The 27,492-nt window shown below is 45.9% G+C and overlaps 1 protein-coding gene and 1 long non-coding RNA gene across 5 annotated transcripts in view; one reads left to right on the top strand and one right to left on the bottom strand.

The window, feature by feature from the left end:
- Positions 1-26,972, bottom strand: part of LOC138068211 (uncharacterized) — a 30,239-nt gene extending 3,267 nt beyond the window's left edge. Inside the window, exons 1-6 of the long non-coding RNA XR_011142914.1 lie at positions 26,839-26,972; positions 24,281-24,377; positions 19,235-19,327; positions 19,046-19,128; positions 950-9,097; positions 417-500 (exon numbers count right to left, since the gene is read on the bottom strand). This is a non-coding gene — a long non-coding RNA (uncharacterized lncRNA). The remainder of the gene's footprint in view (positions 1-416; positions 501-949; positions 9,098-19,045; positions 19,129-19,234; positions 19,328-24,280; positions 24,378-26,838) is intronic.
- Positions 9,096-27,492, top strand: GYG1 (glycogenin 1). 4 transcript variants are annotated; one of them, XM_009665899.2, is made up of 8 exons: positions 9,096-12,571; positions 15,403-15,538; positions 17,485-17,659; positions 17,997-18,159; positions 22,247-22,373; positions 25,500-25,719; positions 26,411-26,461; positions 26,656-27,492. In XM_009665899.2, the coding sequence occupies exons 2-8, from the start codon at positions 15,534-15,536 to the stop codon at positions 26,845-26,847; spliced, it is 933 nt and encodes a 310-aa protein (XP_009664194.1). In that variant the 5' UTR covers positions 9,096-12,571; positions 15,403-15,533; the 3' UTR covers positions 26,848-27,492. The 4 variants fall into 4 exon arrangements, with proteins under 4 accessions (XP_009664194.1, XP_068810939.1, XP_068810938.1 ...); XM_068954840.1 differs by lacking the exon at positions 9,096-12,571 and adding an exon at positions 13,412-13,524; XM_068954838.1 differs by lacking the exon at positions 26,411-26,461 and having other exon boundaries at positions 9,479-12,571.

Genomic DNA, 27,492 nt, shown 5'->3' with positions numbered 1-27,492 from the left:
GAAAGAGAAAGATGGAGAGCTGGACAGAGGGACAGGGAGCAGAACCGGATGGACCCAGGCAGCCCGCCCGGGACAGCCCTCGACCCGCTCCAGCCCCGCTCACCCACCGAGCGCTCTGCACACCGTTTTCCCCAAGTCCGCCTGTGGGCCTGCTTGCCCGAATCCCTGCGCCTCCAGATCGCCTGCGTCCGCGAGAGCGAGGGCGCACGCACGGGCCCACACCGGGGAGGAACCTTGCACTCCATCACGCCCTTTTACTACTGCTTGTGCATCAGCCCCTTTCAGACCGTCACGTGCGCACGCTTAACCCCCCAAATTCTCTCAGCCCTTAACAACTTCCGTACTCACGGCACCTAGCTTTCCCACGCTCTTCCCCGTCTTGTTTGAAAACCCTCCCAGAGCTCTTCTGTACTTACGTGCTTCCTTAAAACAGCATCACCGAAATCAACAAAACGGGTCGAGCGGCTCCTCCTCAGGTTGCTGGCCCTCGGAACACTATTCTGCAAATGAATCAAACCACCAAGGTCACCGGGAGGTTCCTGTTTTGGAGCTTCCTCTCCCCCCTCCCGCCCCCCCCCCCCCCAAGCTTTCATTACGGTTCCCTAACCTGGGCAAACGCAGGTCCTCCCTTAAGCACTGCAACAGTTTTTATTCTGGGGTCCCAAGTTCCCGTTATTACTTGCTGCTAGGCAGCAAAGCAAGGCGAGGACAGGTCGGGTCACAGGTTACCCATCTAGCCATCCTAAATTCTCATTTTAGGCCTCGCCGGTTACTCCGGGTAAACAGACCAAAATAAAGCTCCAGACAGGCAGGTGAGGCTTCACACAGACCTCGCGGGCCTGCTAGCGCCAGCGATGCCATAGCGACTGGGCTACCAGGCGCTACTCCCCCCTCTCCTTTGCTGGTCCACGAAGCGTGGCTCACGGGTCACGGTAAGGACGCTGCCAACCTTCCTACGGCCGAAGGCTCCTCTTCGGGACCGGGCAGAGAACCTTTCCGCTGGCATTTGGATTCTCCTGGCCGCTCCTGACACGCGATAACTGACAGAGGTCTGAGGGCAGCAGCCTGTAGTTCTTCACGGCAGCATATAGTCCTTCCCCCATGACATGACAAGTAAGGAACAGACACACTGGCCCACTGCTGCAGTGCTGAGGAGGCACAGGCACCTGGAACGGCAGCTCCTGGCTGCCACAGAGCACGACGTGGCCAGCGGGTGGGAACCCTGTTGACAGCTGCACCTCCTGCCACCTCGACAGGCACAACATGATCTCCCAGAAACCCAGCAAGGGAAGCCAACGCCTCCCGGCATGCCTAACAGATTAAAATGGCCGCCCGGAAGCTCGGTGCTGGGACACTACATCTCCCAGAATGCTCCGCAGATGAAAATGGCCGCCCGGCAGCCCGGCGCCGGAAGACTACTGCTCCCGGCATGCCGTGCCCCCAAAACAACATGGCCGTCCGGCGCCGGAAGACTACATCTCCCAGGATGCCGCGGGCAGCAGCGCTCCGTGAGGTTGGACCCAGCGGCGATCCCGTCCCGTCCCCGGCAGCCCCCGTGGAGCCCGGAGCCCCCCGGCCCCGCGATCCCCGGCACCGCCGCGACCCTCCGCAGGGCTCCCCTGGGACCCCTCCGCCCTCCCGACACCACTCCCAGCCCCGCCGTAAAGGAACAGTGGAAAAAAGGAAGTTACCGGGCGACGACAGCGCAGACGGAGGGACTCTGCGGGGCCCGGAGGCGCCAGAAGGCACCCGGACAGCTCCTGGGCAGGGGAGAAAGCTCAGCAGAGAACTTTGTGGCGTGCTGCAAAACCAGCACTGGGCCCCGGGGCCCACAGAGGGATCGGGGGCACCTCAGAACGTGAACGGAGGGGTCCTGAGGGCGTCGGAGGGCAAACGCAGGGCTGTGGGGCAAAGCAAAGTACGAGTGCAGGGTCTCAGTGCACACCGAAGGGGCAGCAGGACATGTCACAGGGCTCAGCGCGGCTGACGGGACGGTGCCTGCAGGCTCCCCCTGTCCCCAGGGAAAGTGTCTCCCAGCCCCAGGCGCACAGGCCCCCGCCACCGACACATGAGAGACGTTGCAGAGTGCTGAAAGCAAATCTGGGAGCAGTCTGGGGCCCTCACACTGCCCTGCGGAGCCCTGGCTGCCCCCAGGATAATGGGAAACTCCACCAAGAGCCCCAAGGGTCGAGGCAATGCAAGGGAAGTTACCCCGAGCCCTGTGAACAGCACTGGGGTCCCTGGGAACCGCAGGGACCCCCAAGTACAAAGGATGTGGGGACCAGCTCCCAATCCCAGACACAATGTGTAACCTCCTCCCCTGGGCATCATCTTCAGGCAAAGCGACGGCAGGAACCACAGACACGAGCGCAAAGAGTAAAGCAACTGTTTATTGTTTTACTGCACAGAAGCAACACCTGGGAGAGAGTCTGCCATGGACCTCGGTGCCAGCATGCTTCCCCTTACCCTGTGACACCTGAAGAGTCATCTCTGCACCAGCGTTCGTCGGTCCTTTGGGGAAGGGTCAGCTCCTGCTGCTGCCCTTGACGTGGCAGGCGTCTGAGTAGCTGACAGCCTATCCCCTCTACTTTTTCCTTCAGGGATAGGATTCAGCTCTGACAGGTGAGAGGATCTTTGATCTCTGATCCTGCCTGTCTGCACTACTGCCCTACCCCAGACTAGAGCCCTGCAAGACACTTTCACAGCTCTCACCTCACCTGTCACATCACCACTCTCAGTGCGATGGGCCTGCGCCTTATCAAATCCAGACCTCGGGCCAGTGCACAAAGCTGAACGCTGGGGACAGGGGAAGGTTACAAACCCCAGAGAAGGGTTTGCACCCTGCTGCTTAGGTAATAAGCCGTAAGCCCTGAAGCCTAAGGATTTAGCCCTTGTCGTTTATCAGTAAGGCATAAACCCTGAAGTGAAAAACTGCAAGTCTTGGAACCCAAATGGTTGCAGAGGCTTTAAAATTTTAAATCCTGCACCCTGATTGCTAAGTGAGCAAACTGTAAACCCTGACTGATAAAGACAACCCCACAAAATAAAGTAATAATTCATTTAGAAGTGCAGCAGAACAGGAAGATGCGCATCAGAATCATGTTACAGTTGCTGTTTATAGGCTTGGCTTTAGCCACCAAACATGAGCACGTGCAAGCATTGCTCCGCAGAGCGCACTACGCTGCACTTCCACTGAACCTACCTGAAACACCGCGAGCACTAACTCATCTCCATTACAGACAACTAATATTTTTGGTCCCCTCATTTCCTTGGGCCAACATCCACAGCCAGCGACACCAGTAACCACCTAGGGGACGACCGCCTTCCACCTCTCAGCCCGGTCACATACAACGCAGCCCCAGGACTTAGCTGTATCCATGCTGCAAGTCACAGCTTGTCCTCCACAAAAAGCCATCAAATACCACCAAAGCTACATTAACACCGCTGTAAGAATTTAAGTCCTCCTGAAATTGCTTTAAGTTGGAACTGATGAGAAGGAGCCTTGATTCTGCAAAGCTTTAACCTTTCTTCCCTCTACCTGTCTTCCCGTTTTCCCAAACACAACTTCCATGTAATTAACATGGGGTTGCAACCAATTGAGCCTTCCTGAAATTCCTCTCTTAATTTTACAATTCAGACACTTGTGTCTCTCGCTTCCTCTTCGGTAACTCTGGTCACTTGACTATCATTCACCTAAGATAATAATTTGGTGTCTTGTATTTTGGGGTCTGTGGGGGTGTTAGGACAGGATTTGTGGGTGGTTTCCCGGCTTTGGGGGAGCTGGTTGCAGGAAGGTTGGGAATCTGCAGGGCCCTCAGGGCGGGGGTGCCACCCCAGATGTGTACTGAGTGCCTAGCAGTGCTGCATGTGGCTGTCAGCTTTGCAGGAGGAGCCACTGGTCTCACACTCCACCAGAGGGGAGGAGGAGGAGGGATCTACGAGCTTGTAGGCAATGCCAGAAGAGGCAGCAGGGAACTCACCAAGAGCCCAGAAGAGCTGTGAAGGATCCTGCCTTCCAGACAAGAGGCATCAGGCTGCTGTGCCACTGCTGGAGACACCCACACCCCTGTGCAGCATACGCATGCCTGGGGAGATGTCAGAGGCAACGGAGGATCCATCGACACACACTGGACTGGGGAACCCCACGGCTTTGGGGCAGCTGTGCAGGAGGGTGCAGCACCGCTACGTCGAGAAGCGGGGGCAGCGGTGAGCGGTGTACAATGGCGCGCGTGCGCGCTGTGGTGCAGTCCGGCGGTCTCGACGCCGGCAGCAGCCGTGGGCGCGGGGAGCGCCGTGCGCATGCGCGCCGGCTGCGGGGCCGCCTCACCGGCGGGGGCGGGGGCGGGGGCGGGGCTGCCCTGCCGCCAGCGCCTGCGCTGCTCTCGGCCTCCGTGAGCCCGTCGCTGTCGGCCGCGTCCCGCGCGGCACCCTCGCGCAGCCGCGCTGCAGCCCGCTGGCCCCGCACGCAGAGTCACCGCAGAGCTGCCGGACCCGACCCGACCCGACCCGACCCGACCCGGGCGGGCTGACGGGACCTGCCGGGCCGCGGCCGCTGGGGCCACAGAGCGGGCGGCCACCTGCGGTGCCTCAACAGCTGCACCGAGTACTGGCGCCAAATAATGAACTGTAAACTTACAGGATGAGTTAGCCCTGCAAAGGATATTAAGACTAATAGTAAAAGATCTGTCACTTACGAAATGAGAACTTACACTGTTACACGGGTAGCATGATTGTTGTGTGGAAACAACAGTGCCCTTCGGCTACAACTCCCTTCTCTAACATAATATGGGGATTAATCAACAAGAATACTTTTCAAAAAGATGAGACTGAATATGACAGTGATGGCAAGAGGTGAATATAAAGACAGGAAGTTCCCATGACTCAGCACAAGCAAACACAAAGTTAATACATACACAATCAGAAGCAGCAGGTTCCTCCTTGTCAGGCCAAAGCTCTTTCCCAGTGATCTGAAAAAAAAATGGCCCATCAAATTTAGTTTGTGATAACAAACATTATTAACAGGTTTTTCAGGCAGTAACCAGTGTACCACTGTTTTACTCCCATGAAAAGACAATGCCGAAGGGAAGCAATACATTGTGCAAGAGTTTAGGAAAAGCAGAAATTGAATACACAAATAATTAAAGCTGAGAGCTACACACAAAAAAATTACAATTGTCCATCCAATGTAAATCACACTAAACTAGGCTTTCCTTATTAAAGCTATTAATTTCCTAGAAAAAGAAGATTTAGTAGATTCCAGCTATCTGGTCTTTTGTGCCCCATCGGTGAAGCTTGGGAAGGCGGAGGATTAATAGCACAAAAGCAAGCAAGGACTTAGCAGTAGACAGGGATGCTGAAAATGAAGTACCTGCCTGATCATGGAGTCCCTCAAGAGGTAGGCTTGGGGCAGGGGGGAGGGAAAGGTGTTTTCAATATTGTGCTGATGAGGTGTACAAAGTTAGAAGGCAAAATCAACTGAGAGTGGGATGAGGATACCCTACAGGAACGCAGTCACTGATCGTTCCATGATCTCAGCCATCAGTTAGGCAAGGAAAGCAGCTCCTCAGGTCTCTGTGCCCTTCTCCCAGAAATAATATCCTTTCACAGAAAAAGAGGCAGTTTTGACCTTCCAAGAATCCCTACCCTGAGCTATAGTATAATCTGAAACTCCATGTATCCCTGCACAGCCAGGTGGAGGTGGCTGCTCCTCACCGAGGCACAAACTCCTTTTTCTAATTCTTGTTCTCCCATACGGGGCCTGCAGGCCATAAGCAGATCTTGAGCAGCTAGTGAGCTGGCATCGTGTGCCAGCCTTGGAAGGTAAAACCTCATCCTCTTGCCATGTTGGGGCTGCCCAGGGAAGCAGCCCCTTTCAGACAAGCTTTTCTAGCTCTCCCTGAAGAGAGCTGGAACGCAGCCAAACTGGCACTTGGCCAGCAAAAGGAAAGAGGCAAGGAGCAGCACTTGTGACACTCAGAAAGGAAAAGGAGTCTGTAAGAGTGTCCTTCCTACCCTGTCTTACTCTCCATTTCTCCATTTTGAAGAGGGGGTGAGTTCAGCATGTCCCCCACTGCTGAATCTGGACCCATCTAAGTCACACTGACTAAAAAAGTAAACATTTCATCCACAAACTGCTGAACCGCAGCAGCATTCAGCGCAGACTTCTCCAAATCACTGCTCTGAACCTCTAGAAAGTGTGGTAACTAGAAAGGACCTCTTTTATGATGATTTTCCAGGAGCAAAGTGCAAGTATCACTTCTCTGGCATCCCTGCTGTAACCCAACTGATGAATTTATCCGCTGTGCTCAAGGAGTTCTCAGACAACAGTTGACTATTACGGAGCCCTTTTCATATAAACAAGAACAAAATGGCAACACATTCTGTCACAACCTTCAGCAACCAGCTTCTATAAACAACTTTATAGACCATGGTGACCACTGCCTCTGGGATGCCCTTCATCGCTCTAAGCAAACATATTTTCAAAGTAAGGATAGCGATTTATTTTTATACTTCTAAAACATCTTTGACGGACAGAAACTGCCTGTAATAATTCTGCAAAGGATATGGACTTTACCATTCCACCTATGATCCAAGAGCAGATGCATTTTTCTTTATCATTGATGTCCCATTTCTATGATTTGAGATTTGTTTTAAGGCATATGTTACCCAAATTTTAAACTATCTATTAAAAGATCTGGATTGAAAAGCAAAATTGAGACTTCAATCTGCTTTTTGTCTCTCTCATACAAGATTCCTCCAGGTTTAAGGAAATCTCTCTTTGTCTTCAACTTGCCAATGTGAATATAACACAGACAACTTAGTAACTGCATCAACCATGAAAAGAAGGCAGAGGAATACCTTAGCTTTTGTATAAGAGTTGCAGTTTTTTCCAAATCTCTACAGTAAATAGAGAAATTCAAAACTAAAAATACACAACAGAACGTGGTTTTAGTGCAATTATTCTGTGCAGGACTTTACAAATCTAATATTCCTAAGTTGTATCAGATACTTTAGGCCAAATCTTGAACATTAAACATTTACAGCAGTCAATATTTCAGAGAAAAGCAAGAACAACTAAATGCTCTTCAAGGCAAAATGAAAATATTTTTCTATAAAAACTTCATACAGCAACATAGAAAGGAGGACTACAAACACAATTCATCTCCGTTAGCAGTGCTTTCCCCATCTGTCCTTAGATATAACTGATTAAATGTGCTCTCCAGGTTTGGCTCTCTCCCTGCACATGGATGGATAGGACCCCCAGCCCCAGCCCCTAAGGTGTATTTTGGACTGTATTTTGGGTGGAGTGCAGGGTGGTTCCAAAGCCCTTCTTTCATAAAGTCTTACTATTGCCCAGGTAGCACTGGTTTTGATACAAGGCGGGCTCTCCACCAGGATGAAAAAGGAAAGAATGAATCCTTTAAAAGTGCAGTTTCAAAAGTGACTATGTTTGAGCATGTCAAGTTGCTCTTTCCATAGCTTCGCTTGAAAAATTAACACTTCTGAAAAGTTGGGCTAAATTTTCAGAATTAATTCTGGGGCTTTTCAAAAATTTATTTACAGCCAGATAAAAAGATGCATGCATGTTTCTTGCTGTTTCAGCCATTAGTAAGAAGAAGGATTATGTTTTCTACTTACTAAGCTTTCTATCATGATACTAAATGCAAGTACAACATAAGGCAATGAGACATGCTGCATAAAGACCCACCAAGAATTGTGCCAGCTAATTCCATTCCTGCATTGGCAAGTGAACATAGCAGTAGCTCTGTTAAGGAAAGCCAGTGCAGCAAAGGTCTAATTGAAACAAAGCGGGATGCAAAGTATCCTGCAGCATTGGCAGCTGCATACCAATCCCAGTGAAACTGCTGACTGCGCCTCACTAACATATCTCCATCCATTGCCTTCCTAGGCACTTATGCTATAAGGAAGCTTGGCTAACGCCCGTCTTATTTTTCACAAGTCTTTCCTGGAAGTGGTTTCAAGAGATACTGCCAAATTTCCCAAACAAAGCACTCCAGCCTGTCTTCAGACTTCCCTCCCACACAGTTCTTTAGCTTCCCTATTCTCTTAGCCTCAGCATGGAAGCCTTTTCTAAACTCACCCCACTTCATCTCCCAGTCCAAGTCCTTGATTTTCTCCCTCCCTTTCACTACCTCATTGTCACTTCATCCCCAAAAGCCCCTTCAGAAACTTTCTTTACCTTCTAACGGATCTTTTCCCTTTTCCAAATCCGAAAACTCCTTTACAGTTGTCCTTGCGTTCCCATTCACTGTTTAGATGCAGAGAAATTGGTTTTTAGTCCCCTGCAAGCCTAGCAACCAAATGAATCTCGGCTCCATTTAGTTCAGCTAAGCTCCGTCATTGTTTGGCCTGGACACGCTCTTCAACACCACAATAAAATAAGTCAAGGAGCTAGGCCACAGCCTGCAGAAACTGTTAGCTGCAGACAGTCCCAATTAACTGTCTTTGCTGAAAAGGACCACTGACAAATCCAAATAGACAGCCAGGTTCAGCTGGCACTGTTAGGGCAAAAGGTGGAGATTTATGTCACTTGTTATAATTACAGGTAGGGGATTTTAGGGACCCCCCTAAAACCCTGGGTCATTCAAGGACTGCAAAATAGCGATGTAACAGATGTTGAGGAGGCACAACATATTTAAACACTTCTGTTTTGATGTTCTAAAGATCACATGTATCATTATGGGTTTGTCACTGAATGTATTCACAGCTAACTCAACCATGTGAATGATATGTTCTAAGAACCAGAAGTCCTGCAGAGAAGTGTACAGAAAGTTGGGAAAAGCAGGTAGAGGAAAAACAGTAATTGAAAAATGTATGATTTATGCAGCTATCCAGCCTTTAAAGGTTCACTCCTATAAATGGTGTGACTCTGAATAAACAGTACTTAGCTTTAGAAAAGCTGGGATGGTCAATAACCCTGTGTTGCATAGGAGAAAGCAAAACTGTAGTGGTTGCACTTAATCACTCCTGCTGTATCCCAGGACATTTCAGGAAACCGTACAGGTGGCACATATGAGTTTCTGACTCACAAAGCTCGCCAGAGATCAGCCAAAGGTCTCAGTATCAAAAAATATGCCTAAGGAGAGAAGAAAAGGGTGAGAAATGCAGTTAATCCAGAAACTGATATCAAGATCTGTCACAAATGTTACATGACCCTGAAAAAAGTTTTGCCTTCAAAACGTCCAGACTAAGACATTCCTATATTAGGGATTGTGAAGATCAGTGTTTCTGGATGGCTTCCTTATATGGTAGTCAGCACAATGTAGTAGTTCTTAAATGACTAAAATTCTCATCACTGCTGTTTTCAGTCTGGTAGTACTTTTTCAGGTAAAGACTGCCAAGTTTAACCTTAACTATATTTTGCAGAGGAGAGAATGAAAATGTATTTATAAATAATGCATATCGGAACATAACTCCAGAACAGAAAAACTTATCATCATAATGTTTTGATGTTAATTTTAGAAAACTGGCCAACTGAGTCCAAACCTAAGTTCCATAATACTGAAAATAAAACAGACCCACTCATTTCAATCAGTGGTTTAGAACAGAAATAAAAACGTCTCTTTTACTCTATAGGAGAATGTTAAGAGCATACCAGATCCTGTATGCATTCAAGTTTTTCTTCAGCCATTTTGTCCTCCCTCCTAGAGGGAGGACAACAACTAAGAACTAGACTTGCAGATAGAGGTACTGTGCTGTTATTAAACCAACTGCTACAGCTGGAAAAAGCTGGAAAAAGCTTTTGATCGCTCAGCAGCCTTCATCAGGTCTGTAATAGAAGCAGAAGACCTAAATACAATTAGCAGAGCTAAATACAACTAGAGAACAATTGCTCAGTGTTTAGGTGCACAGCAGTTAGACTGTCTTTGACAGACAAGGTAGCTGAGAGCTTTGAAGTAAAAGAGAAGTTAGTAAGGGGATAAGAGGAGATAACGTTAGGGAAGAGAAATAGGCAGTTTGTTGCCTATGGAGCACAGAGAGACTAACGAGCAGGAATATTATACTGTGCCATAAAATCAATAATGCTATTGAGTCCCTGGTTTTACTTTCAGAGTAAAGAGGGGCTGCGTGTCCAAAAGCTTGCCTACTTTCTCCTACTAAATCAACAGATCTAATAAAAGATCTCTACCTAAACATCCTGTTTTCTTATGTCCCAAGACCATCATGGCACTGACAACACTACTATGGACCTGGAAGACGTCATGCACCTCAACCTTATTTGGATAGCTGTCAGAGATGCTGAGACACCTGTTCTATGGTCCCTGGTCATGTTTCACCTTCACAGATGTCATATCTTAGACTTCCGAATCTTAAGAAGTGGAATTCTGCAGCACATCGCTTGTTATGCTGTAACCAGCCCTAAAACGCTCTTCACAGCAACTATGACTAGTTCAGAAAGCCTATTCGTGCACTGAGGTCTTTGAGAGATGTGATGAGCAGTTCAAAGACAACAATTATAGTTTCCCCTATCACAGTTGTTTAGTATTAGCAGCTAGAATACTCTTTAAAACAGCTAGATTAAAAAGGTAAATAAGCCTACCATAATCTATAGCTTCTGCTCTTGTCCATCTCTGTTTATCATGTTTATAGTTTAATAATCGCATTCTCCAATGTGATTCTGCAGCAGATCAGAGCTCTCTGACCGATTAGCTGACATCTCTGAATCCTTTCTCCTTCCACAGATTCTCTAATTTGCTACTCCTGCTGCCGCCTCATTTCTTGGTCTTTTTTCCATTCTTACCTGGGCCAATGCACAACTTTGGTCTGTCATAAGTCTGCAAGTTCAGGCAAGAACCAATACAAAACTGAAGAGAAAACCAATGTATAAACAGTAATCATTAGGAAAACATAGCTCGCTATCTTTCTTTTACGTTACTCCAGAACACAAACTCTGTCCTTTCTAATACATGACAAAGGGGTCTCCTTAAAGATTTCCATATAGTATTTGAACCCTATCAGTGGCTCTAAATATAGCTAAAATGCTAGGAGGAAAAAGCACGTTAGTTTATGTGACGCTATGGACACTAAATGTGCCAGGGATAAAGAAGACTCTGGAACCCAAATATTTTCTACTGTCCTTTTTCAGAATTGCAATTGGCTTCATAAACAGATGTTCACTGTCCACTGTACAGTTCCCTAAATAAAACACATCTCCTCAACATACATTCCCATAAGTGATACTGTGCCAAATGGTCCTCCTGAACGTAAGCCATATCAGTGTTAAGTGCTTAATAGCTACAGGCAAACACCTATGATCTCTCAGCTGGACCATTATACCCATTAAACATTTAAAGAAAACAATTTCAATTTATGTACAACTGGGGTGAGTTTTTTTTTTTTAAATCAAGAATCATGACACAAATTATTCTGTACTAAAAGCTATAGAATATACATTTAGATGAAAAATAATCGCTGTGAATCCCTACCCACAAAATTGTTATGCCTCCTGTAGGAGAGAACACAGTAGTAAAAATCAGAAACTTAGTAGCAGTCATCTAAAACGTTTAGAATAGCCCTTGTAATTAGAGGTTATTAGAAGGACATACAATATCCCGCAAATAACAGAAAAGATGCCTTAAACCTTTCCTGAAACACTGAAAAAAAGTCACTTTAAGCAGGGCTTCTCCAAAAGATACCTGGTAATACCTAATGGGAAAGGCCCTGTAGCCTGCACTTAGCATTGACAAAATGTTAAAAATAACCCTTCATAAGAAGTTATTACGATCAGGAGTACTGCAGGATTTCTAAATGTTGTACATATTTATAAAAATTAAAATACAGCCACAAAAATAGTACTTTCTGATGGAGAGACAGTGGAAGACACTGGGACGCTGTGTCAAAAGCCTTTCTAAAGGTAGCCAAAGTAGCCAATACGCACTGCTCTCTCCTCATCTGTCAGCCAGTCCTTAATCCGGTCTTGTGGCCTCCCACCTCAGAATTATCACCAAAAGGGAGGAGACAGAGATGGGGTGGAGGGTAGGTTAGGGGGAAAACACACGCACGCAGATATAGTTTAGCCTCTTTGGCTAAGGAAACGGGGCTTGTGAAATCATTTGTATACGTTTCTATGTCCCCCAACAACATTTACACCTTTTCCTTAGCTTAACAGAGGTCTCCTCAGAGTTGTTACTTTTTCACAGTTTTGTAAAAACAGACGAGAGAAGTAGCTATTCACGTCTCCAGGGAGAAAGACGGCTACAGTATCAGTCCGCTTCTCAGTAGATGCCAGGTTAGTCACGTAACCAGGAGAAAAGCTTCCACTGCATCTTGCATGACAGATCAAACCAAAAGACGATATAAAATCAAAAGGAACCGAGACGTGCTTGCTTCATTGCTTCTAGGAGTGCTTATTTTACCATCGGCTAGCTAAGAAACGTTAAGAATCCCTTAATCCGCAGCACATGGGCTCCCGGCCATTTGCTACGCAAGGTACACCAAGCAAACGCAAGGCCTCCGAGGCAGCTGAGCGTTTTGGAAGAAAACCGTAACATTTATGGAAGAGAGAGAATTTTTGGAAGGAAACGAGGACAAAACCGTGACCGGCTCTGAGGTAGGTAAGGCGACCCCTCCTAATTAGGAAATAACGGGGAGGTCTAAACAAGCTGGAGTGATACTGTAATTGTTCAGCTAGAAACTATTCAACGAGAAATTACTATTCAGCTAGAAATTACCCGACTAGAAGCACCGAAGCCTTTTCAGCCCTCTTAGCAGGTACAGCGCACTGAAATCCTAGCCCCAGAAACCGTCGCGGCAAGCTTAAAACTTCTGTGCCGCCACAGGAAGGTCTCAAACAACAGGTGTCCAGTGAGGTCAAGGCGCGAGGGCCCCGGGCGGCAGGGGGCGACGGCCACCGCTCCGCTGCCACGGCAGTTTGTGACGGGGCAGACGGGGGCGGCAGAGCGAGAAAGGGGGCCAGCGCCCGCAGCAGCGCCGGCCCCGCCGGCCTTCCTGCCGCGCCCCCGGCCCCGGCCCCGCCGGCCTTCCTGCCGCGCCCCCGGCCCCGCCGCCCCCGGCCCCGGCCCCGCCGGCCTTCCTGCCGCGCCCCCGGCCCCGCCGCCCCCGGCCCCGGCGCCTCCTCCCCGTCACCCCCGCCCTCCTCTCGCGCGCAGCGCCGTAAAACATGGCGTCCTCCGCTTCCAGCCTGACCTGGGCCCTTGCACGTCACTCGCGTCCCCTCAGATTTTGCAGGGGCAAAAACACCTCGACTCTCGGAAGTTTCCCGAGAACATTTAACGCCTTTCGCGGTTGGCGGAGCCGCGCACGTCGCCGCGGGGGAGGGGCGGCGGCGGGGCCCCGGCGGGGGGGGGGGGAGGGGCGGCGGCGGGGCCCCGGCGGGGAGGGAGGGGCGGCGGCGGGGCGGCGGCAGGGGGAGGAGCCCCGGCCCCGCGGGCCGGACCGGGCCGGTCGCGCCGCTCCGCCCCTATATAAGGGCGCGGCGCAGCGCTCGGAGCGTCTTGGTGCCGCCGCTGCCGCCGCCGTCCCGGGGCGCCGGCACCATGGCAGGTGAGTGAGCGCGCCCGGCCCGGCCCGGCCCGGCCCGGCCCGGCCCGCGGGGCTGCCGAGCGCTCTGCGGCCGCGGCGCTGGGGCGGGCCGGGCCGTGGCCGCGGCGGCAGCAGCAGCAGCACCTATTTTTAGGCTGCAGTGCCCGCCCGCGGCGCGCTCCCGGGGCCGGGCCGCCGCCTTGGCCTCGCTGCCCGGGGCGGGGGGGGGCGGCAGGAGGCCTCGCGGGCGGCCTGTGACCGCTCCAGCGGTGCCCGGTGCCCCCGCTGGGTCTGGGAGGGGTGCGGGAGCCCCGTGAGCTGCCTCCCAAGGCTCGTGTGGTGCAGCTGTCCCGCTTCTTGAGGCGCCGCGTACTCCACCTCCGCTCAGACGTGCTTAACTCGAGAAACGGGCGACTGGCAAACGTGTGCGGGAGCGGCGGATGCGCCCCCGGGGGACGGTATCGCTGTTAACGCCGCTGGGGAGGCGCCTGGCCAGGCGGCGGCCTGGGGAGCGGGGCCAGCGCCCAGGGCTCTTCCCTCCGGCCGCCGCCGGTGAAACGGGCAGCCGAAAACGTCCTTGAAACAGCCTCTAAAGATGCAGACAGGCTCCTATAACACGAGAAAGCTTTTGCCCACCTACGTCCATTAGGAAGCTGCACAAATATCCCAGGCTTTGTGTTGCTGCAGCCAAGTTAGCACTAGTCGCTAACTGTGCCCGCGTCTGCGCTGAGGGACAACAGCGACTACAGCGTGAACGCAGCCTTCTGGGGAGGAAAAGTTTACAGTGAATGGAGGCGGGGGAGAGGATAAGAAGGGAGACCCACACCCTGGGGGGTAGAGTGCACTGGTCTCTTGCAGATTTAACCCCTGAAACAAGCAGTAACTGGTCTTGCCTAGACGGTATGTATGCATGGACTCATACATAACATCTAAGAACGTGAAAATCTTCCTGAAATTCCTACCTGGAAAAAAAAAGGCTTTGAAAGGGCTACTGCGTGATGACAGTCAAACAAGTGATTTCTGAACTAACTTAAGTTCATTCTTAGCTATGTCAGTTCCACCCTGGCAGTTTAAAACAAAACATGAAAACTAAAAGAATATAAAGTTTGAATTTTTTGGCCTGCATGAGTAGTACAGGGCAAAGTAATACATCTTAATCATCATTTTTATAAGAGACCACTGGAGCGCAAGGTCATACTTTAGAGTAACGATCCAACCATACCTTTCAAGAGAGCATTAATTAAAAGGCAAAAGGCATTGCTACAGGTCTTAAATCACTTATTACTGGATGCTTCCCACCTAAATCTTGCATTCCTGGGACAAAGCTGCAACAATGCATTGCTAAACAACTCATCTGCAAAATCTTGAGCTAGTAAAACTTAATACTGCTGTCCAACATCTAATTCAGTAGTTGCTTTCATTTAAAGTGAAACCTAAGATTTATCCTGCCCTAGCTTCCGTGTTCAGAGCTGAACACGGAGTTAACTCCGCAAAACTGAACTGTTCTTAAATGTAGACTACATGCAAGCTTACTGGCACCAGTACTTGAAAATGGCTATGTATTTGCCCAAAATATGCCTCTCTACTTTTTTTTTCTTTTTTTTTTAGCTTTTCACTAACATTTGGCATGACATTAACCTGTGGGCAAGCTGGAACTGCATTTCTCTTGCAACAATCTTGATTTTGCTTTTTACTACATCTTGTTATGTGTCAAGTTGCTAATGGCAAGTATAGCTATGCAAGTATAATCTGCTTCGCTCAGTAGCAGGCAGGCACAGCATGCTCAAAGGGAGAGGTTTCTCAGCATGACTACCTGCCCAACAATTCTAGGTTTCTAGTACATCTGTCTCAGAATAAAGTGGAGGACTTTGCTAACCTGGCGAAATTCATTTCTTCCAGATCAGTCTTTTGTGACTCTAGCCACAAACGATTCCTATGTGAAAGGAGCACTGGTACTTGGTTCATCTTTGCAACACTACAGAACAACAAGGAAATTGACTGTGCTCATAACTCCTCAGGTCTCAGATCCCATGAGGTAAGGTCACTTAAAGGCATCAAACTGCCACAGCGCCTGCTGATGTGAAAGTTTTTAAGGGGGGCGGGGAGGGAAAGCTAGACTCCTTTATAGTAGCCTTTTAAAACTCTGGAAGCTTAGCAACTAAGCCCAGCAGAATCAAACTTTGACTATCTGTTGAAGAAGCACTGTAAGCGTTTCTTCAGACAAGAAACGGTGTGTGGCTTTGTGTATTTTTTTTTCCTCTTATTTTTCTGTCTTCCTTCCGTATCGCTATGTGGCGATGACTTTTAAAACAAAACTCTGTATCAGAGCGCTAAACTGTGACTTGATGTTACTGTTGGAAGTGGGTCTCGACTCTTTCATAGTCATACCTGGAATTGCCCAAAAATATGATGATGTTTGTGCCTTCATTAGAGGGTCTGTGTGGAGGTAGGGGAATGGTATTTACCTGCCTCACAGGAGTGTTCCAGATTGAGTTAACGTAACACTGAAACTCTACTGGAATCTGTCAGACACCTCAAATCTGATTGCATGAGAGAATAAAATGAATAGAACTGAAGTAGCACCAAGGATGTCAAATCAACAGAATGACAGAGGTGTCTAAGGAGGCTCACCACAATAAAACAAATGAAACTCTCGGGAAACTGCTTCCTATGGCCTCTCTAGAAGTAATCTCAGTATGGAACTGACAGGGGGCTTTTCCCACATGTAAGGGGGGAGAGGAATTGACTTAATAGCTACGTGAACTGCAGATTAGAATTCAAGAGTCCCTACGTGGAAAGCTCTCTTGAAGAGAGAATTCAATTTATAAAGACTGCAAAGAAGTGGCTCAGTAAATGGAGCGAGTCTGGAGTCTCTTGGCAGCTAAACAGCTTTATCGCTCTAATGATGCTCCATGTAGGTATATCTATTTCAATGCACTAGGTGAGTGCCCTCTTTCAAGATAAAACAAATAAGCATGCTTACTGTGTTAGGTCAAAGTAGCTATACTAAGTTCTTAGACCAGCTATAGCAACACTACCAGTACACACTTAATGGCATAAGTGGAACTTAACTTGCAATTTCTTTTTTTTTTACTCTATCCACAAACGATTTGTGCCTTAAGTTAAAAGCAACTGTTCACAAACTTTTCATCAGCAGAAAGACAGCCTTGTAAAGCTGAGTTTCAACTCATCTGTAAGCTCTCTGTGGCTTAAACCATACAGATTGTTGCCGAGCGTTCGAGATGCTGCATACAATAGTGAGACTTCACAGGGGCTTCAAATTCTTAGAAGCACATGCTTCTTATCCACCCTTTGTTTTACCATCGCTGCTTAGTTACAAGAGAGGTTATCTGCCACAGAATTTCACTACGCTGTCTGAAAGTTTAAGTGCCACCCTTAAGGTGGACGTGATACTGAGTCAAAATGCTGCTGCACCCACAGCCATGATTTAAGTGAGCCTTTAAAATTTAATGGGATAAAGAAAGCTTTAATAACTGTCTGGTCACGTGGCTCTAATAGTTACAAATACAGAACAGCGTTGTCATGGCTATTGCATAAACTTCTGTTACAACTGCTTAGGATTCAGCTACTGTACGAAGTCTTGCCCAAGCTACTCTAGCAGCTTCCTATTTCTTAATTGTAAGCTTAAAGTAGTCTGTCATCTCGCTAAAAGAGCGGGGGGAAAAACGCGTGGAAAGCTTGTACTACATAGCCGTGACCTATCTAACCTGGTAGCAATACCAATTAAACCCGCGTTTGGAAAAAACGTCTTAATTCCCCAAAAGGTGTCCATTACAAACTAGAAACATTGAGGTGGAGAGGAATGCTTATGCGTTCAAATATATGTAGTCAGCTCTTACTGATGGCACGTGAAGTACTGTAACAGGTTCCCTGTTACCCTGCTTCTGTTCATGGAATTTGTCAAGTGGTCTGGTATTGGAATAACAACAGAACTAAATCCTGGCAACTACCTCTTCACAGGAAAGTGCTGGAAAGAGTCTTTGATGAAGTCATATTGGTAAATATCCTGGATAGTGGAGATTCGGCACACTTAGCATTAATGAGGAGACCTGAGCTGGGTGTCACTCTCACAAAACTTCACTGCTGGGAACTGACACAATATTCAAAATGTGTTTTTATGGATGCAGACACAATGGTAAGTACCTGTGGTTCATGATCCCTCTTCGTGACCTGCTGTGAGAGTTTTGTGGTTTTGGGTGGGAGGGGGGGTGGGGAGGGGGTTTGCGTGAAGGGGTGGTGAAGGTTTTTTGGTTTTTGGACTTCTAACTATGGAAGTGCTTTTAAATCCAAATAAATACTTGAAACATCTAATAAATGGGGACTATCTCAATTGAAGTTGTCTTCCATAACACAAGACCAAGGATATGAGAACTTTCCTTCATGTCTTGAGGTGGATATCAGAATACATTAAGACAAGATACCCAAGTCCTAGCGCAGAAACCAGAAAGCAATTTTTTCCCCCCTACAACTAGGTTTTGTCAAATATCGATGAGCTTTTTGAGAGAGACGAGCTGTCTGCAGCACCAGATCCAGGCTGGCCTGACTGTTTTAATTCTGGAGTTTTTGTTTACCGACCTTCCGTTGAAACATACAATCAGCTGTTACAGCTTGCCACAGAGAAAGGCAGCTTTGATGGTATGTATTAATCTGCATTCCACTGTAATCTAGACCAAAATGGTAATGGTGGTTGGGATGGCTCAGTAACTGGACATACGCCATCAGGGCTGAGTATGACGGAATTCCAAACTCTTCTGTAACTACACAAAACTCTTGTTGCTATAGAGGATTTTATTCCAATATGTTTTCAGATTGTGGCCCCTGTGAAAAACAAAATAAGAGTTTGGCCTCTAAACTAGCAGCTGGAAGCCTTAGCAATGCAGAATCATATAACAAGTTCTTAAGATGGAGCGAGCACAATGCATGTGTAGCAAATCAAACTGCAGTACCGGGCTTCACGCACTTCTAAATACACTTGTCTCTTCAGCTAACCCTAACACTCAGGACTGGTTGTTTTAGGCTAATTCAAGTTGCTGTGAAGAATCAGTCCTGGTCAACTTAAGTGCAGCTCCGTAAACAAATGCATTTGAAGACAGAACTGTCACTTAATGCTAGATTAGATCTTGTTACACCACGTGACAGCTTCCTACCGCTTTAAGATAGCGATAGGCTTTATCCCAATATCAAGCATTTGTAGCCCTGGCTGCTTCCCACCATAGGTCACTTGGATTTGGTCACTGTGCCAGATCTAAGCTTGAGAAGCTAACTTCTGCTGTCCTGCAAGTGCCATAAACCTATTACCATTGCAGTGAAAACACCTGTTGCTTGAAGTCTGCCATAGTTCAGTGCTTCTGAATGACTAGCACGGTCTCCCTTCACTAAACTTCATTGTTGCTGCTGTGGCACGAAACCAGGTCTAAATGAAAAAACTACAGAGTACTATGTAAATAAGACCATAAAATGCTACTCTTATTTGAAAGTAAACAGCTAGCCTTTTGACTTACCTTTCTGTACCTTGACTTACCTTTCTGTAAACAGTGAAAGTTCCAGCTATCACTCCTAGTGTGCAGAATAATTGCTATTGTATGTACTGCCGTGCCTGGCCTCCTAAAGAACATTAAGGGTCAGTTAGATGCTTAATGCTACCATGTGAATAAACTCTAGTGAAAATGAGTACTTGAAATAAAGGGTTTGTCTATATGTTGTTACTTACAAGGTAGCAGCTGGCAGCTCTGGGAGTGCTCTCAGATGTTGAGTGTAAACTGATCACCAGCTGTGGCAAAAGCTTTAACATGGTACTGCATTGCTGTGGTAATAAAAATAGATAAGGGGCGGGGGGAACTTGTGCAAGCCCACTGTTGAATAGCTCCAGGAATATCTGAGATTTGGTGATTGTTTGCTGAGATATCTGTGCTTGACTCTTAGCAAACCCTATCTTAGGTCTGTTAAGGCCCCTGTCTATTAAAGGACAGAACTGCTTGCACACTGTACTTTGACTTGAGAGCTAAAGCCACACAATGGTGAAACTTCCTCAGTGTCCTAAACAAGAAGCAGTTGTTGCAGCACTTAACAGCAAAAAAGGGTAGGTTAATGGTTTAAGTACCAAATTTCTAAAACTGTCGTTTTTAACTTCAGGTTTTACTTTACTATTCAACTTTACTAGTGCTAAATGGTAGCAGAGATCTGAATAATGAGAGAGGGGGGACTTTTCACTGCCTGCGCAAGCTGCTCTTGAGCTTGTGAACTCGGATGAACGAGAGGGATTTAAACTTAAATTGGTCTGAACAATAATAAAAGTTTCTAGGAAACTTTCTTTAAGAGAAATGTCTGTGAAGGATCACTGCCCTTAATACGGTGCAGGGATGCAAACATGACAAGCTATCTAGCAATGTATAATTGAAATCAAGCTCCAAGCACCCCGTACGCAGGAGTGCTAAGCAGGAAATGCAAGACCTTCCAGCGTATTTCATGTTTATAAACTACAGCAAGACAGATGCCTCTTACATGACGCTGTTGTCCAGAAATGACAGCCTGATGACTAGTTAAATAGAGTAACAGCTACTTTCTTTGAACTCCACCTTTCTAGATGATAAGGAATATGCCATGCAATAATTCTAGATACTGTTTAAAACTAGCAGGGAAAGGAAACGGAGTTTGGTATTAGCCGAGTCTGGTAGTGCTGATACCTTAAGAATGATTGCTATTGCTTGAACAAGCCTCTGGCTCTTTAGCCTGGGATATGAAATCATGTCTCTTACATATGAAGACATGATGCACCAAGTCTGCGTCTGTGGATGCGTGGCTAATGTAACTGCCAGATTCTCTTGCCTTGTATTTAAGGTCAAGTTCGTACAAGGCTGTGGTGGAGTGTGGACTAGGACACCTAAATACTGCTTTCACTGGCTGCTTTGGCATAAACGCATGCAATCTGAAAACAAGCGGAGTATGTGGAACAAGTATGATAGAAAGTCTTGTAGAATAAGCTGAATGCGCAGTTGCTATCACTGAAGTCATGAGCCATCTGTTCTTCAAAAGCCTCCCAGACTTTTTTTCTCTTTTAGAGTCTTACTGTTAGTTTTAACTTCTAATGCATATGCACAGAACGCGTATGCGGAATGTAGCTGGGGGCATGTCGTGTTTCTTTGATGCTACTATGTTGTGAGGGGCAACTTGTTCAAAAGTGCTTTCCCTCCTCATAGGCTGAAAGGCAAGTCAGAGGTTCTAAATTACTGCACTGAGTCTCTAGGCAATTTCTCACTCTGCAAACTGCATGTATGCTGACAGCTGTAATGGGATACTTAGAATTTATATTTGTCAGTGTACCTCCTGTACCTCTAAGAGCATGCCCAGTATCTAGATACTTCAGTCACAAAAAGCAAACTATGCTCAAACAGCAGTGAGGGTGTAAACCTTAGTTTAATCATAGGCCATAAAACTTTCCTGAGTCAGCAGAGACTGAGTGCTTTACAAAATAAAAGATTAAAATAAGATAGTGTCTCCTCTAACTATCCATTTATTCTTCAGAAATGTTAATTTAACAGGCATGGAGGGAAGCAAGCAAATCAGAGTCAAGAAAGTCTCTTCAATCTTTTTGCACTTACAAGACTAAGTGTATTCAGCGATATAAAGAATGAATGGACATAAATAAGAGTTTCTACTTCTCTCTGTAGCTGCTTGTAAACTGGTCTGCTTCAGGCCAGGAGCTATTTTTTTTTAGCTACTCTACTACTGACATCAAATAACTTTAGATTCATGTGACCTCCCTACAACCTCTGCTTGCAAACTGAGAGGCAACCCCTCCCAGCACTCTAGCTCTAGCCATAACTTTGACGGTTATCCTCATTCAAGGGGTTAGCAGCTTCACAGATATGTGTCGAAGCAGTATCTGTCTCAATGACTTTCCAGAATGCGTAAAGCAAGTTAAGATATAATGTCTGGAGTTGGTGTATGAACTCTGACCTTAACGTATGCGTAACAGTTGGTGGTCTTTGATCAGAGCCCTTCAAACGCTGAATACCCAAAACAAGCAACTGTTCCCACTCCCATAATCATACACTGAAACACAGCTTGAGTTTAATCATTTTTAGTAATATCATGTAGTCGCGTAGATCGCATCACCTGAATACTAATACAGAACTAGGAACTCTTATTTCCTGTTAATGGGTTTTATGAAGTTCTACTACAGTTGTCCCTAAGACTGAATGTGCTTTTCTCAAGATCACAGTGTAGATGGAAGTACTTCCGGGGCTGATGGCTTACCAACAGACCACTGATAACGTAATTCTGGCCCAGAGATCTTGCTCATGTTACCTGTAAAGCTTAAGTAATAGAACAAACCTGTTGTTCGCACTGGCTCTGCTGGGCCGTAGCTTTCCTGAAGATGAATAGTAGCCTGTTGTCAAGTCCTGTTTTCTGCTGCATTATACAGCTTGAATTTAAGGTCCAGTAAAATAACCTGAATGGCAGGGTTTGAGCAGCTTGCTATCTCCTAGAAAGCAGGAGTAATCTCAGACATACTACCTTTTTCATTCTCTGCATTTTTTGGATCTTCAAAGGCTGCAAGTTTTACAGGATCATTCACAAACAGAACTCCAGTGCTCTGTGTCAAACTCCTACTGGACGTGACGGACTGTACTACTAACTCTTAGTTAGGAAGGCCTCGTGAAGTGATTGACGATAATCCTAAAACAGCTCTCTAAAACAGTATATTAACGCATTCTTTCAGGTGCGGACCAGGGGTTATTAAACACCTTCTTCAGCAGCTGGGCAACAACAGACATGAGCAAACATCTACCATTTATTTATAATTTGAGCAGCACTTCTGTATACTCCTACCTTCCAGCGTTTAAAGCGTAAGTTCAAAGTTCTGAAGTGACTTACTGTAACCAGATTTAGGGCTTATATAAACTAATCTCTTGTTACATAATGACAAGGCACAAGGAGAACTTTCAAGAACTTCTTCTAAAAGGAGACCGTTATTGTGACCAAAAGAAGATATATAGTAATTTCCCCTTTGTGTTTAAGGGCTGCATTAATACTAGTTAAATGAATTATCTCATGATGAGAAATACAAAGAAAAAGCTATGTCTGTGGCTTAACTACTCATCCCCCAGGAGTAACCCTAAAGTTGATTTAGGATAAGCACCCTTGAAAGGTCATTTCCAAAAAGGAAGAAGCACAACTCCAGTACAGCCTGGAACTCTGTTACAGCTGTAATCAAAGGCAGCAGCTCTTAAATTGGCTTGAATCTGCCAAACTTCAGCATGTCACTGGTGGTGCTGTGGTGTTCCTGTCTAGATAGCTTTGTCCTCTCTTACGACTTAAATTACTTAGGGTATTTAAGGACCAGTACTTATTTACTCCTATACCATTCAAATAATCATACTGAATTGTACAAAAATGTTATAAAGCTAGAATTCCCTCCCACCAGTCTTTCTAGACCTAGGACCAGTTCCCTAAGGGTCCCCCTAGGGTGGGGCAAAGCCTGCAGCCAGGCACCATGCCATTGCACGTTTCCAGTGTAAAGAAAACAAATGTCTACTCCCTAGCAGTACTAGGTTTGGCTTGTGACTAAACCTATGTCATAGGCAAGGTAACTCCCAAGAGCGTTATAACAAACAGGAGGAGGGGAGGCAACGTGAGAAGCTGACTGTAAGTAAGAAAACAAGTACCAACTGCATAAAAACAATCTGATTTCTGAATGATATAAAGTTACTAGTGTCTAAAGCAGCAGCAGCTAACATAAGCAGGACTGTTGCTGGCTCAAGCTCAAACTATGTCTTGTGATCAGAACACCATCTGAAATTCTGTCATGCTAAAAGTGGAACACTTATTTTAAGAAGTACATGCAAGCTTGAGAATGACTAAGTAGTTGTATAGCGTTTGATAAGCTAACTTCTATTGTGAAGTATGTCCTCTTGCCATGGCTGGCTGGCTGGCAGTCACATGACCTTAAATTTACAAATGACCTTGCTGCCACAAAATGCTAATGGGATTGGTGGCTCCTGACAAAAACTCCGTTTAAGTGATTAAATCAATTGCCTAACAGAGCTCGGCAGCCCTTCAAAAAAGGAGAACGATGGATGTGCAGCACCTCCAAGCAGAACACCCTGCTCAGTAGGTCAACAATTTCTCTTGGTTAGATGGGCACCTACGCTCATGATAACCACCAGTTGGAATAAACTGAAGCTTAAGTCTGTTGACATAATTGGCAAAGTTTTTTGCAGCTTTGTACAGCAAGACTAAACTTCACAGCAGCCTCAATCCTTTCTCTAAAGGAAAATGCCAACACCGAGAAAAACGTCTAATTTCAAAACACTGATGAAGGACTTCTCTTTGGGAGATGGGGAAAGACAGCCTAGTCACTGTGGCTAGCGTGGACATAAAGCTTAACAATTGAGTTTAAGTCTCAGAAGAAACTATTACATCGTATCTAGAAAACAGATACCAAGAACATCCTTGAAGCCTGGCATGTATTAACTGTTGCACGGTTTTTCAAGTAGGCCGAATACTAGTAATACTCTTCTTCATTAGTAGAAGCAGCGTAACTCAGCACTTCTTGGGCCTTTTCTAAGGGCTAGAATTAGAATTTGCCATTTAAGCCTTGATTTTTAACAATGACAAATTATCAGGACAGCAGCAGTCTAAGAAGCAGAAAAACACAGCTGCTAAATAGCGATGTGCCAGCTAATAAAACTAAGGTAGCCTTATTATGCCAAGTCTTGACATTGGCATTTACAGTTAAAGCCCAGAAACATACCTTCTGAAGAGAGCTTCTTTGCTTGCAACTACTGCAAATACTTTATCTTGTTTCAAGCATGCGTGGATTGTCATGCTTCAGGAACACGTCCGTAACACTGTATGTAAACGCAGTTAAAGATCTTTCAACAGAGGGGAGCAGACATGGGTATCAAAAAATGCATACTTTGTTTTGAATATTCTAAAGACTTTGAAACACACTTGCACAGTCTGCATAAGCAGAACTTGAACATCCGAGTCCCAGTCAAAATGACCTGGGCATACTTAAATGGTGTTTTTACACAAGCTAGTTTTGCATTATTACCCGGTTCAATTTGTTGAGATATTGAGAAGAAGTCCTGACATGTGATACAAACTGAACTAGGTATGAAAGCTGTTGTTACTACAGAAACTGGGTACAGCTAGTTCTCAAAACTGACTCTAGCTGACCTCTATTTATGGAACCATAGGGGAAGAATGGAATGAATGTCATCTCTTTTATTTCTTTACTTCAAAAGGGTTGCATTTTACCTACACACTCAGTGCAAAACAACATACTAATAATGTTTGGGACAAAGCTAGAAATCCATCTTGAAAACGGAATTCAAATAATTCAAGAAACTGGTGTTTTTACAAAACATGGCTAAGCTAAGGTTATTGAGAAAACAGCGGTAGGTTATCTAGCAAGATCCTGCTGCAGCAAGATCAGAAGTCCTCTGGAATGCCGAGATTACACACAGCTTTTACTGTTCAGAGGCGCAGTCTTCCTGCAGCAGGCTCTTAGGATGATTCTTTCTACAGGGATATAGACTGAAAGAGTAACTTGGCACTGACCCTTCCTTACATAATGCTTGTACGGTCTAGCTGTCTGGATCACTGACTTTAGAGTAGAATCTTTTTCACTTTTAAAACTAGTTCCAATTGCAACGGCTGCTTGAGACTGCTCTCTCCTGAGCTGTGGACATCGTTCTACCTAAAGACTTGAGTTTGCTGTAAGTACTGAAATAGTCCTGGCATTAGATTTTTGTCTGTATTCTGACTAGCATAATGTAGATAGAGTTCTGTTTGCATAGCAGTGCTTCCAGGCCCAGTAGACATTGGCAGTTTTATATAGTGTAGTCTTTAGTCTCCTAAAGACATTCATGTTTCCTACAGAAACTGCAGGTTCTAATTTCGTCTGACAGACGACTCTTTCTGGACACCTACAGAAACTGTAGGTTCTAACTTTTTCTGTCTAACAGGTTTGGTGCAAATACTAAAGTGGTACACTTCCTGGGAGGCACAAAGCCATGGAACTATTCCTATGACTCCAGAACAAAAAGCCTAAAAGGAGAAATGCATGACCCTAAAATAGTTCACCCAGAATTCCTCAACACGTGGTGGGATATGTACGCGGCTAATGTTTTGCCGTTACTAGAACAGCACGGAATTGCTAAAGAAAATACCAAAGGTGTAAACGTGGTATGTGTTTTCTTAATATCCTTGTACAAACTATCTAGGTATGGACAGGTTCTGTACCATCTCCCTAATTTCCCCCTCCCCCTTCAACTCAAAGCATGGGTTCGGTTTACTTTAGTTTTGGGGGTGTATTTTGTGGGAGGTTTTTTGTTTTAGCTTGAAATAAAGAATAACACAGATGAGAAGTATGCTACAGAAGTCTTGAACGTAAATGTCTGCCTGCCTAACTTCCTTATTTCAAAGTTACTTGAACCACAACAAGCTACAGTAAGTGACTAATAGTGTACCCGAAGTTAAACTGCAGTATCTTTTTCAATATGTACAGAGAGGGGCCCCGACTCTTAACGTGTTTCAGCTAATAACGTTCTCAAGAAGAATCCCAATTCAGCCTACAATATATACATACAGATTTTACATGGTAAATCTAGGTAGGACTAGAATGACTAGAAAATAAGTACTTTAATAGACTGGCAGTGATGAATCTTAATACTTGATAAGGCCAAAGTAACTCTTCTAATTCTACTTCTCATGCATGGAGTTTGGTGCATGCATCTGACTGCAGACTACAGTCTCATCTTAGCACACAGGCCCGTTTAAGTTCTCAACCTTTCTCAGCCCAAAGTTATTGATCTCTTAAGCTGTGCTTTCTCCTGTTAATCTTGCATCTTTCATCTTTCTAATGAACTATTTGCAGCTATCGGGCTTGGTCTATACTCTGGCTTTCTCTTGTGGCTTCTGTAGAGAGGTATGAAGAACTTAAACCCCCCTCCTCCTGCTACTTTGCTTTGTTATTCTGCCAGAAAGCTGCATAATCCCTGCACACTGGCAATGCTTGCTGCTGTGCATGAGAACATCCACTTGGTTGTCCCACCTTCATGCTTGTTGCTTGCTTTAGCTGTGCAAAGTATTGCTGTATTTTCACCCTGCCTCTGTTTTTAGGCAGAAGTTACAGAGGCAGTGTCCCACATGTCAGTATCGGCAACAGCACCACCGCCTTTACCACCGGCACCGGTGTTACCAACTGTATCTTCACAAGAACGCAAGGAACGGTGGGAGCAAGGCCAAGCTGACTATATGGGAATGGATTCCTTTGACAACATCAAGAAGAAACTTGACACCTACCTTCAGTAGAAATGCTTGTCTCACCATCAATGCAAGGACTTGCTCCCGAACTATAGCCACTAGAAAGGTGTGGAATGTGGTCAGTTAAACTTGCTAGTAGCTTGAAGACGACTTTTCGGTTAAAGGTCTTTGCAGTGCTACAGACGAAGACTGAGCAAAAGCTAGGAAGGAGAATTCCTTGGGCCAGCTATAACTGCCCAGTTTCCAATTCTTCCCTACTAGACTAAAAACAGGTATTTTCAGCTCATGTTTTCTTCTGTTGCAATCAAGACAGTAAATTGGCTCAACGTATTCCTTGAAATCATGGGTTTGTACCTCACCTTGTTTAGGTGATTAGCATTATTCCCTTTGCTTGCTATTTTAGATGCAAAATCCAATTTATGGGATTGCTCATGCACTAGAGTGGTTGCCATTCTACCTTATCATAAGTGTTATTAATGACACTGGGATACGTGCAGGTGTAACAGTAATAGCACTGCTTTATTTTTCTAGTCACACTTGCACTGAAGATCTTGACCAGGTTCTTATGCACAGTGCCTGCAGCGTGGCAGAATGCGTTTGTTCAGGTCTGTATACTGCTGGGACTAGTAAAATGAGTTTTTATCTGTTACTTGTAACGTTGCACTTGATGCAAAAATAAAAAGTTGTCATGCA

This window comes from Struthio camelus, chromosome 9 (genome assembly GCF_040807025.1).
Source record: "Struthio camelus isolate bStrCam1 chromosome 9, bStrCam1.hap1, whole genome shotgun sequence".
In the NCBI taxonomy this organism is placed as follows: Eukaryota; Metazoa; Chordata; class Aves; order Struthioniformes; family Struthionidae; genus Struthio; species Struthio camelus.
The sequence above is the reverse complement of the archived record's forward strand: the minus strand, read 5'-3'. Positions and strand labels throughout refer to the sequence as shown.